The 13,445-nt window shown below is 34.7% G+C and overlaps 1 protein-coding gene across 1 annotated transcript in view; it reads right to left on the reverse strand.

Moving 5' to 3' along the window:
* Positions 1 to 6,655: 6,655 nt before the first annotated feature.
* Positions 6,656 to 13,445, reverse strand: part of LOC122816300 (carbonic anhydrase-related protein 10-like) — a 1,457,855-nt gene continuing 1,451,065 nt past the window's right edge. The window contains exon 4 of the mRNA XM_044089031.1: positions 6,656 to 6,730. Coding sequence (XP_043944966.1) covers positions 6,656 to 6,730 — 75 coding nt within the window. The remainder of the gene's footprint in view (positions 6,731 to 13,445) is intronic.

A 13,445-nucleotide genomic window follows, 5' to 3' on the forward strand; every position in this document is an offset into this window, starting at 1 on the left:
ATTGTTGTCTAAGTGAGTGTTATTATTAAGACTATCCAAAAAGTAATCAAGCCCTTCTTTTTTAGGGATGCAAGAAAACAAATCTCCAACATCAATTGTTAAAAAAATCAAATCTTTTTCCCATAAGTCTTTCTTTATTTTGGATAAGAACTCCCACGAGTCCTTAACTAAATGTTCTCCATTATTTATCTGTTGTTTTAACCATAAAGCAATTACAACCCCAAAGGGGTAAGTTTTTGTACCCCTTCCATCAATTATAGGTCTAAAAGACAAGTTATCCAGTCCTTTATGGACTTTTGGTATTCCAAAAATAGTTGCAATTTTAGGTTTTATTACTTTAAGAAAATTGTATAAGTCCCCTGAAATTCTTTCTTCTACTAGATGGTCTTCCAAGTAGTAGTCAATTCTTTTAAAACTGATGTTAACTTCATTTATTGATGTGGGTTGGTAAGTATATGAGTCGTTCAAAATTTCAAAAATTATTTGGGAGTATTCAAAAGAGTTGTAAAAGACCATTCCTCCCCCTTATCAGGTCTCATTACTCTAATTGTGTTGTCATTTCTTAGTTCTTGTAAAACTTCATTTTCCCTTTTACTTAAGTTATAGTTTGTGATGCCACATTTTTCATTACTTTTTAACTTGTAGATATCGTCCACAATTGCCTTTTCCAATATATTAAGCGTGGGGTATATTGGTGGATTGTATGTACTCTTATTTCTTGGTTCAAAACTTTTGTGTGTATTTCCAGTCTGTGTATGCTCATGAAACATGTAGGCCAAATTCAGTTTCCTAATAAACATCATAGCCATAAGGTATAAATGAAGGATTATGGGGCTGTGTATTGATTCTGATGAAATCCCTATGGAAAGGGAAGAAAGCGCTCAATCAACCGATTTTATTTATATACATTTTTAATAAAGTGTCAGTTGTGAATCAAACTTAACATTTATATATTACCCATAGTGAGAATAAAGGAAACCATACCATAGATATATTGAGGGGACCCATGCATGGGATAAAGAATGTAGGAGCTGCCTCTGTCCATTAGTAGTACAAGGGTCAGTCCTGGGGAACATTTTCAGTTTCCAATCCATAGATTCAAGTTGCAATTGAATATGGACAGGGATGAGCTATGTAAGCATGAGGAGTCTGTTCCACAGCATCGGTATCCTCTGTGTGATAAACCAGTCCCTTCAAGCCATTCTGTTGATATTGCAGAAGATGTTTAGATCCTTTATACCATGTGTTTCTGATGCCATTTGATTTGCTGATGTGCATTAAATCCATCAGTATTAGCTCAGAGGATACCTTGTATGCCAGACACAGGTCACATCTTAGCAGTTTGTAGGATATTGAGTATACTGACAGGGCTTTGAGTTGGTCCTTGTAGATCATATGTTTAAGCCTTGTACCTTTTTGGTAAGGTATCTCTATGACTGTTCTTAAGTTTTTCATTTTCTTTTCAGTGAGAAATGAGTAATTAGTATATGGCTATCATTTTTATGGGGCATAAGACCAAAGGGCGGTTTTAGTAGATAGAGTTTCTTGAAGAGGCATATTATGTCAAAGAGCAAAGTTGTTCCTATGATCATGATTATTATTATTATTATTATTATTATTATTATTATTATTATCATCATCATCATCTCAGAAGGGGCACAGTCAGCTGGGATGCTGCATGTATTTTGCACTTAAATAGTTTATTAAAAGGAACAGCTAGGAAAAGGGAGTATGGCTAAGTTATATCAGATGAAACAAGAGGTGAAAGCAGAAATGTTATAGAGAATCAGAAATGATTGGTCCAGAGTAAGGTATAGAAGTAAACAAGGACAGTTGAAAGCAGAGATGTAAAATAATATGGAAGGCAGTAATGACTAGAAGGTTTTGAATATTTCCATTTGAATATTACATACATCTTTTTGCATGCCAGAAAGGTTACACAAAATGTTCTCAATAATGGAGGAAAGCTGTGAGAGGAGTAAGGAAGATGTGACAGGAGATTGTGGGTGTATTTTTAGCATTGTAGGTAGCAGAAAAAAAATAAGAAAGATGTAGGGGAATTGGTCAAAACAATAAGCAACAAAACAGGAAACCTTTAGAAAGATATGTTTCTGCTGGGGAAGAAGGCAAACGAGAGGGAGCTGGATACAGGAGAAAAGATAATTTAGATAATATATTTTCTGGTCAAAGAAGTGATAATGAAAAAGTGGAAGAGTATGGTCAGTCTTTCAGTTGGGGAGGTGGAAAAATTGGTAACGCACTTGAGAAAGAGGAAAAAAGTTGCTAGAATGGAAGAATCAGAAAAAAGCGTGAGCTAGCAAACATAGACACTGAGCAAAATCCAAAAAGTGTAGTTCAAATCAGCCACGGCAATCAAGATGTAGCAGTTCTGAATGTAAGTTTATTTAAGAAACACAAACGTTTTTGATACTGTTACGAACAGTAATTTTCATCAGAGAAACCAACAGAATAAAAATTGCGCCAAATTTAAACAGTAGTTGGCGTAATCGCGTTACCAACATGCCTCATGAATATTAAGACATTTAAGAAAAGTAAATACTATCAGTAAGAGACGCTGGGAACACTAAGACTGAAACTAATTAATGTTATTGAAAACAGCAGGTCATTATTAATACCAGTTTGCACAAGTAAACTATCCAACTGTGTACATAACTACAAAAAATCTAATGACCCTAAAACCCTTTAGCAATAATAAAAGTTAACATATACTAGTATCAATAAAAACAACTATAAAAATAAAAATAAAATATTGCAGCAAATGTTCAATGTGTAAAAACAAGTGACTTATCACATCAGAACTAATATTCATCTTCTAAAAGTTCCAAATTCTTATAAATGCGTTCAAACAATCAAAAGACATTATATTATGCATCCAAAAAATTTAAATATGGACAAAAACAAAAATTGTTGTTGTACTACTCTAAAGTATGTTACATCAAGGAACTGTTTAGTTTTAAAAGACACATTATATTACAATTTTCATTAAGCCCAGGAAAAGTGAAGGCATCTAAAAGAAGTTGCCACTCCAATTCCCGGACCTCCAACAACAATGAGGAAGGTCCTCCCCTAATATCAGGGGGAATTTGGTCGATGGCTTGGAAATGGAAACTGTGACCTGGATTAGCATCTATATGTTTCGCTAAAGCGTTATCCTTCTTATTTTTCCTTATAGCATAGATGTGTTCACATAGTCTCTCGTGTAACTTCCAATCTGTTTTGCCCACATAGAAAGCTGTACAGCAATCACATGTAGCTAAATAAACTATAAACCTAGATTCACAATTAAGTTTGTGGTTAATAAAAAATCTTCTATTTTTCATAACGAAAGAGTTTGCGGGTTTTATATATCTGCACCAGTTACATGTGCCACAAGTAAATATGCCCTTAATTCTAGTTGAAACAGAATAATTTTTCTTTTCCAAAATCATTTTAAGATTAGTCCCTTTCTTATAGACTATTGTAGGAAAAAGACTTAGTTTGTCTACCAACTGTTGATTACCTTTAATAAAATGCCAATTTTTGAACAGAATGGATCTGATCTGTTCAAAATCTCTACTAAAGGTTGTGACAAAACAGGTATTGTATCATGTAATTGATTCTACATGACTTACACAATGTAGGTCAAAGGTAGTCAAATTATTACTATTAACAACAGAATAACTTGCATCAAAGGGTAATGATGGTAGATATGATGGTTCACTATGGAATAAAAGAGGATAATATATTCAATTTTTACGTTTAAATTCTACTTCCTGAAATAAATCGTCGATAAGAGATGAAGGGTAACTTTGATTTAAGAACATTTCCTTTAAAAAATTGCATTCAACATGAAAAGCCTCATCAAGGGAACACATTCTTGCAGCTCTTATGAACTGACCCTTGATGGTAGACCACTTCTGCTTGTAAGGATGTGCACTCGTGAAATGTAAAAAGGAATTGCAATAAGTGGGTTTCCTAAAAATGGAAGAAAGGAACAAACCACTATTGGAATCCTTACTCAATTTTACATCCAAATAGTCTATGCATGAAGTGTCAAAATGGTAAGTGAATTTCAAAAAATGGGTGGAAGAATTAAAGTGCTCAATCAATGAAATTGCTTCTTCCTCCTTACCATTAAACAAGATGAAAATATCATCTAAAAATCATGTGTAGTACATGATATGGGACATGATTTCTAAGTTGTTAAAAATATAGACTTTCTCCCAGTATCCTACAAATAAATTCGCTACACTAGCCCCATACGGTGAGCCCATTACAATGCCTTGTTTCTGTAGGTAATACTCTTTGTTGAAAATGAAAAAATTGGAGGATAAAATAATATCCATCAATTCAGTGACAAGGTCTATTTCTGCTCTAGTAGCTTTTAAATCTGTCAACATTAACGCTATCCACTCAACAGCTTCAACATGTGGGATAGAGGTGTATAAGTCCACCACGTCAACCATTAAAAAGTTAAATTTGTCATCAAATTTTAAACTATTAATGTTCTCCAAGAATGACCATGAGTCTTTACAGACTTGGGGTATTAATTTTAAATATTTTTGGAGGATGTTATCTACTAGTTTAGCGCATGGATATGTCAGAGATGCACGTCCATCGATCAAGGGTCGCATAGGAGGGTGGTCTAGGTTTTTATGTATCTTTGGAATGCCGAACATTACAGGAGTCTTAGGAAATGGAATATCAATAAAACTATAAGTGTTATAGTCTATTTTAACTCCTATAAAGAGGGCCCTGAAATAACCCCTAATCCTAGTTTGAGTCACATTCTTGTCATTAAGGGAGGATTTAACATAAGCTGGACTATCAAGGACTACAGCCATTTTATCATTGTAGTCCGTGATGTCAAAAATCACAAGACCACCCCCTTTGTCTGGCTTAATGACTCATACTAATGAAGAACTCAATATATATAATGCTGTTAATTGGTCCTTCGTAGTATTAGACATGAAGTTCATCTTTTGATGTAAGCGTGTTTGGACTATATGTCTAATGTCGAGCTAACAAATGTTCTCAAAAAGAAGAAGAGATGGATGTAGGGGGGGATTAAAAGTACTGAGAGACTTCAATGTGTCAGTACTAAAAGGAGTATCGTTACCAAAAAGTAATTTTAAATTAAGTTTCCTTACAAAACATTTCAAGTTGATCAAAGTTTTCGCTAAATTAAAGTTTTTACCAGGGACAAACGTGTTCCCATAAGCTAGCAGTTCTATCAGACTTGGTTCTATGTGTATTGTAGAGAAATTGTAAATGTTAAAGTCTCCCCTTAAGTTAGTTAAAAGTTTAATTTTAGGGCTAAGTATATGACCACCTTCAGCTATCTCTTTCGACGATTGTTCCAGTTCTTGTTCTTCTGAAGTTAGTTTACTTGTACAAACTGGTATTAATAATGACCTTCTGTTTTCAATAACATTAATTAGTTTCAGTCTTAGTGTTCCCAGCATCTCTTACTGATAGTATTTACTTTTCTTATATGTCTTAATATTCATGAGGCGTGTTGGTAATGCGATTACGCCAACTATTGTTTAAATTTGACGCAAATTTTTATTATGTTGGTTTCTCTGATGAAGATTACTGTTCGTAACAGTATCGAAAACGTTTGTGTTTCTTAAATAAACTTACGTTCAGAACTTCTACATCTTGATTGCCGTGGCTGATTTGAACTACACTTTATGGATTTAGAATCAGAAAAAAGAACAAACCTGGCATCCATTTGGATAATTACTTTCAACTGCCACAGGAAGCACAGGAGGAGGAAGAATAGCAGTGGAAAGACTAAAGAGCAAATACAGAAATGAAGATAAAATAGAAGACCATGCAAGGATTCTGACACATGCATAAGTGAAAAGTAGTGGCCATTACAAGTTAGTGAGAATAAGTAGATAAGAGATTTGGAAACAGTGTGTTTTGTAAATACTTAAAAAAGGTTTGTTGTTATAACTGGCTAGATTTTTTTTGCTATGCATATCTTTCTAAATATTTTACTTCACTGGAAACTGGTGAGGAAATTGTTTTGAGGGTTATTTTTTTATAATATTTTTTCTGTTCGATTGACAAAGCGATGATGTTACACTAGTATTGGGCTGTGCCTTACTGTAAATTTGAGATGGAAGTACTGAGCAATGTATAAAAATAACTACTTGAAAAATAAAGAAAGAAATAGGTTGTTTAAGAGTACTGTTTTAGTGTGGGCTGCCATAAAGTTATTTGGCTTGTTACTTAAGTTAACAAATCCAGCATTTCTCAAGACTTTGTTGTCACCGTTTGGCATTAGATACAGTCTCTGGTTTCTGCCCTGAGGTTGCTTGACTATTTCTTTCAAAGCATGGTTAAACTAAAATACATCATATTGTTATTAGACTAGAAGAAAAAAAAAACATTTTTTTCAGCAGCTGATATGTTAGTTCTGTTACTGCTGCAGAGTGGTGCATTTATTACAATTTTATATTGTCAGCTGGCCTGTGGAGATGGCATGGATAAAGGGTGGCTGCCTGAGGGCAAACATATAAGGAGTGCTATTGCCAGCATTCATTAATGTCAGTGTGTCTTTGTCTGTACCTAGCTGACACCTGATGACGTGTTTCATTTTTTTTTAACCTAGCCATTACTCCAGTTATCTGCTGTGGCTTGGCTTTTAATAGGCTCTAAAAACCAAGTCAGACCCTTGGCTCAGCTCTGGTTTGGCTTCAAAATACCCAGTTTTGTCCACCTGTAATAAAAAGAACAAAAGGACTTTTATTTGAAGGCCTGTCCTTCTGGTTCTCAGGACAGACTTTATATCAGTTGATTGTAATCAGTTACTCCCAAAACCGGCATCCTCAGGTTGTAGTAATGAGGTTTTGAAATGATTCAGCTCATATCTTTCTGACAGGACATTTTTTTAATGTCTATTTGGAGCCAAGTAAGCTGAGAATAGAATCCTTAAGGCTGGGATTTCATAAGGTTTGGCTTTGGGATGACTGTTACTTTCAACATTTAATAATAACCATTCATTTTTTTTTGTTCATAGAAGGAACGGCACTTTCAAATGTGGAGCCTGCAACCAATGTTCTTTTATTTCTAATAAAGAACAGGTTGTTTTATCATGCAGAAAAAAACCCTATCAGCCAAAACTTATACCAACTGTAATTCCCCGGGCCTGGTTTATCTGGTTACCTGTGACAGTTGTGATAGTTTCTATGTTGGTAAAACCAAGAGCAGCTCAAACATAGAATATATGAACCCATGAATGACATCAGCAAATGTAACGTTAACAATGCATTGTACAAACATTCTTTATCATGTACCAAACCAATGCTAAATTTTCTTTTTTTGTGTTAGAAACTGTACCTAAGGAACTAAAAGGGGGGCCCTGGGAGTACAGGCTGGAATACAGAGAGAATTATTGGCAGTTATTTTTGGAATCTAACAAGCCCCCTGGTCTCAATGACCATACTTCCTTGGCCCCTTTACTTAAACTGAGAGCAGCAAAATTAATAACTTTATACATTTATACATACACCCTTACATTTTGATTTTTTTTATATATTTAACATGTTTTTTGATTCATTGTTAACCACAATTTTGTTTATTCAATACCCTGTATAATTAATACTTGATTATTTTAAATATATATTATCTAATTTAATTAGTTATTGATATTCAATCTGTTTATTTTCCTGTCTTTTTTATAATGACAGTATACCAGTGTTTTAATGTATTAGTGCAGGTAATCATAAGATTTTTTAGGAAAAGAATTTCATTTTCATTATATACATGTTATCTTAGAGATTTAGTATGTTTTTTATTCTTGTCTCCTTAATTCATTGATTGTTAATTTATTTAATTGCTGAATGTATAAATTATCTCAATGAAATAGTGCCTTGTTGATTGTTCTGAGGAAGTCTGAGGGTTACTTAGACGAAAACGCTTGTACTATTCCCTTTGTGGCATTAAAATAAATGTGTTTTTTTTACCAGCTACTAGTTGTGCCGTTCGCTGTCCAGATTTTGGATTATTTATTTATTAACAACCACTCATCGATCTACTTTCTGCAAAGGTAACACTTTGCTCTGATGAATTATGTATTTTAAATCATAATCCTATAAGAAAACAGAACAGGACTATCTACATGTAAATTCTGAATTTGTTTGGAACTATTTACTCAATAATAAGTTACTAGTTAACTCAGATAAGTGGACTATAATGATTCTGAGTACACTACAGGGACTATACATGAAGGCTAATATTACCATTTCTGACTCAAATATTTCACACATCAGTAGATTGTCAAAAATATCTTATAGTATTGCCTGATTAGCATTTTTCCTCAAACGTGTATAAATTAGGAAAGATGACATGTTTTTTTTATTTCATATTATGTCTGCATACAAACTAGGAAATCTTCTGTATGGAGAAGCTAGGCTTGTCAATTTTTAAATATATTTTTACTTAGGTCTGAGTATGTCCTTTCTATTATTGCACTAAATTCAACTAGCAACAAAATGTTGAATCCACACAGCAGAGAATAACATTTGTCATATCATTTCATTATTTTCAGAAACAAAAAGGAACCATTTTGTTCATCTCCTAGATCAGTTAGCCTCCAGCCACTAGAAGGGCTGTTATTCTTAAAGTTTCTCAAATGTGATTACTGTTCAGTGCTGGTAAAAAATCTAAAGAATTCTTGAGACTGAACTCCCTTGATACTATGTACAGACACCATCTGTTTACCTTGCAGTAGGGTCCCAAATTTTTACCTGCTTCATGGGCCAGCCCACCCAGGAAATTAGGATTATGACCACAGTCTGCAGGATGTAACTGCAGAAAACTTCAAGGAAGCCTACTGCTGTAGCTGTTTTTTGTGATTTTGTTTATTGCTCTGCAGCTGTTAAATCAGCCACATCTTTGCTTGATACAGCACTTATTTAAATGGGAACATCCACGCTTTACTTCCATGACTGCAATATTACAATGCATTACAAAAACAAACTCAAGACCCAAAAGGACATGAAGGGACTTTTATTCTATACAAATGTCTAGACTCAAACATTCTACTTCAAAACTATGTATCCAACTTGACTTTAGAAATATAAACCTGTCAGAAATTGGAAGCTGCTTTCGAGTCAAATTTATTCTGTGAAGTTAACATCTAATTCGAGGCTGTTCTAATTCAAGCCTGTTTTAAAGCAGTTTATTTGTGCTCATGAACTGCTTTGACCATACTTTGTTTATTAAACATAACTCTCACCAAGGATGCTAGACCTTCTTAATGTAGATTATGTGTATTAAACTGAGATCACCCCGATCAGATTTTATTTGACTGAGTATAGGTATAATTAATCACAATGCTTCTCATAGGTCACATTATTTAAGGAATTGATTTTTCTAGAGTACAACTTCTGATTTCTTTCACTTCAGAAGCATTTTTGAGATATTCTTTATGTTGATCACTGATGCAGTAGCCTTAGCTATAAGGGTTATATCCTGCCAAGTATACAACAGGATATAATAGCTAGCCAGCTTCCAAAGCTTCAGGGCACCTTCAACATATTCAAATAGTCAAGCAGCTCAGACAAGTTTGTGCATGAAGCTCTTCAGAACTTTACTGCTGCCAAAGAGTTTGCTCCTCTGGGGCTTTTAGGGATTGACAGTCGGCTTGTACTTTCCTTTGATATGCAGATAAATTCCCTTCAGGAAAAATTTCCATTTTCCAGTTTTTTTACTGATTTTTTATTACTTTCCTCTTCTGGAAAGTTATTTTAAAGCTAGGAGTGTTGTGTTTTAATGGATTGTCTCAAGAGTGTAATGTAATATTAAATGGAGCACTCATTTTTGTCATGTTAAAAGTAGTGTTATTAGTGTTTTATTTTCTGTAGAGAAACTGAGTATTTTAAGGTTGTGGGGCTGCTACAGTGTTTGACAATGCTTTCTACTGCACTTTTTCTGTCAAAAAAGTAACGTTTATGAACTGGTAGTTTTACTGCATTTATCACCACAGAAGGCTCACAATTTGCCTCAGTTGCACATCAGTGACTTTCCTGAGGTCATTTGTTATACCTCAGACCACTCATCTTTAATCCCAGAACCCTCTGGTGTTGGACCTACAGACACTATGGGCCAGGGGTTAGTCATGCCCTCTACAGCTGTTGAGGTCCCCTCAGTGGGTAATGAAGAACCACTCTTATTAGTCCAGGGGGATGGAACAGAGAGTGTTTTCTTGTTGTGTCGGAATGCTGTACACATCCCTAGTGAAGCAGTGGCTGACATTAGTAACACTGTTGGCCCCATTTTTCCTGTCAAAAGGAAACAGAATACCAAGCATGTATCTACTCCTCCTCACATTTCTTTGAATAGTAGTAGTTTACTAGGACTAGCTCAGTGTTTGACACAGGCCATCTACTAATCCTACTCGTAGAGTAGTTTCTGGTAAAAGAAAGAAGGATACCTCCTTTCATGAAGTGAGTCAAGATTCTGAATCAGAACAGGAACATGCAGGGAAGGATTCAGGGTTTTGTCCTTGTGTATTTTATTCAGACTTAGAAGAGATCTCTCTTTCTGATTCTCACTGTGGGATTGCTCTTCCTCCAAGACTATTGCTAGAATGTCCCATTCTTTTCAATGGGGGAATACTGAGGTTTCTTAATCCATCAAAAAATACTATGAGTTGTGACTGAAGGATTTTGCAGAAACTACATCCATTCCTTCTGTTCTGTTTGCTTTACAGGATGTATGTCTTACTGGCTGCAATTTTCCTGATAGTCAGACAACTGTTCCTAAAAAGGCAGATAGGCTGTAAAGAGTTCCTCAGTCTTTTAAATTTTATACACTATTCCCAAACCTGATGCAGCAGCTATAAACTTAGTTGACTCCTCTGCCACTAAGTACTTAGATAATTCCATTCATACTCTTTCTAATAATGTTGGGGAAATTATTGATAGGTATGGGAAAACATGTATACTTCTGCAGCTTTGCATTTCAGAATGGTGAAGCTTATTCTGACACATTGTGAAAGTATGAGGAATGTTTTATCTTCTTGTGAAGAAAAATCTGCTTTAAATAACTTACTTCCTTCTATTGCACATGTCACTACTAATTGTTTGCAGGGTCTGTGTATATGACTCTATTGATACTTCTTCCAGGGGCTTTGGTACAGTTTTAATGAAGTTTGCTTTGCTGTATTCTCAGAACCTTCCAGATGATGTTAAAAAATGAGATTTTAACTTCTCCCTTGGCTATGGAGTTAGTTGTTAGTCTCTCTACTACAGTGGTGATCAAAAAGTGTAATGAAAGGGGCAAGCTGATCCAGGATATCTCTACAAATGTTAGTTCTCCTTTTCCAATTTGGCCAAGGGATTTTTTTTCTCTTCATCCATTTTCAGCAAAAAACAGAGTAAACCGTCTCAACAGAATTTAGGTAAACAGACATTTAAGAAAAAGAGGCAAGGAGGTTCCAAAAAGTCTCAAACCACCCAAAAGCAAAGACACTCACACAAGTCTGAATGACTCTTCAAGAGATCTTGTGAAACCCTACCACCCTGGCTCTCTTTCTCTACCAGAAAGTCTGAATCTGCATTTTTCTCTTTGACAACAGATTGTTTATGACCAATGGGTTCTGAATACATTCATCAGGGTTACAGACGGCAGTGGAAGGAAATTCTTCCTTTCTAGGGGACATTCCTCATCCTTCAGATTAGACTGTTTTGTTTCCACCTGTTCTTCTTCACATAATGTCCCTAGGATTACTTTTATTTAAGGATGCTCTAGTCCCAATGAAAGAAGGAAAATGCAGAGAAAGAACTTCTGGATCTTCATTTCCTAAACCTGTTTGTGATTGTGCCCAAATTCACCAATAAAAAACATCCAGATGTTAAGACTCAGAAACCAACAAAGAATGATGAAAATATTTTAATAACGAGGTTAAAATCTGCACAGAAAAACAGTTATAAAAAGTTAAGCGCTTTTGTTAAGAAACATCATCAGAATCACTGAATAACTGTATATAACAATCCAGCAAATAAAATCACGTAGGGTAAGTCCACACTTCCAGAAACTACCAATACAATAATTTAACCCAATGAATAATTGCTGAATACACCTACAGAAAGTCATTAAACTGAACCAATAAAAAGTAGGAAGGAAAATGCTAAACCAATCAACAAATAACTTGCTCTGACAAATGAAAACTGAGTAATTGAATATGCCCTCTTTAAACAAGCAATATAAAAAACGTATAGTGTTCTGTATAAAAGTCTTCTGTGTGAGGTTTACAACAAAGAGAAAAAACGTACAACCAATCAACTGAAAACTTGCTCAAACAAGTGGAAACCAAGAAATTAAAAAGTCTCCTTAGAGCAACCAATCCACTTAAAATATATAGGGTTCTATGTAGAGATAATCCATGTAAAGGTTGCAGTAGTAGTTTGCTTTTGTTAAAATATTCAAACCAGTTAGAATGGGGGTGTACATAATTTGTTGTTTAAATAAACATGTAATCCAGTGAATGTATCCTACTAATAAAAATATTTTCATGCAGCACGTTAGTTCCCTGATTGTCATTATCTGTTTACTTACACAGAAATTAACAACTGAAAAACCTAAAAACATGCTGTAGTTGAACCAAATCATGAATGAGAAAAAGTAATGTGAGAAAAAACAGTGAAATGTGACCAATGTGAACTATGTGCCTCAATTAGTAAAATTAATGTAAGTAAAATTATTGCCCAAATTCGGAATGATGTCAGTTCACAACTGGTTGCTTCTTCTTTGTCTTTCGAGTTTCCTGGTAAGACTAGACTTAAAAGATGCTTATCACCACATTCCTATTCATTCAGACTTTAGGCTTTTCTAAGGTTTTGTGTGTCTGGATCACATTATCAGTTTTCTGCCTTACCCTTTGGACTATTCACTATGTTCACAAAGTGTCTAGCGGTAGTTATAGCTCATTGCAGGCTACAGGGCATCCACATTTTTTCATATATAGATGAATTGCTTATTTGCAGTCTTTTTCAAAGTGTCAGGTATCACTCATTTGGTTGAGAGATCTCTTGCACAAGCTGGGATTACAAGACAACATTTAAATGTCTTTCTTGACTCTCTCACACAGGATTGTGTTCTTGGGATGTCAACTAGACACTTGAGTTCAAAGAGCTTTTCTTCCACAGGAAAAGAAAGATTATTATTAAGATCTAGTTCTAAGGTTTTCCATTCAGACTTCAGTTACTGTGAGGGAATACCTCAGCATTTTGGGTGTCTTGACATCTATAATTTTCATGATACCCCTGGCAAGACTTCACATGAGAAAGATACAGTGGTATCGGAAATCTCTTTGGTTCCAGCAGAAACACCATTTATCTTGTCAGATCCTAGCAGTGTGGTTTGTCAGAAGAGAAATCACTTGGTGGAGAAAACAGATGTCTTTAAATCAAGGTCCCCCAATCTCCCAT

Source organism: Protopterus annectens, chromosome 12.part0, assembly GCF_019279795.1.
Source record: "Protopterus annectens isolate FY-2018-M chromosome 12.part0, PAN1.0, whole genome shotgun sequence".
Taxonomy (NCBI): Eukaryota; Metazoa; Chordata; order Ceratodontiformes; family Protopteridae; genus Protopterus; species Protopterus annectens.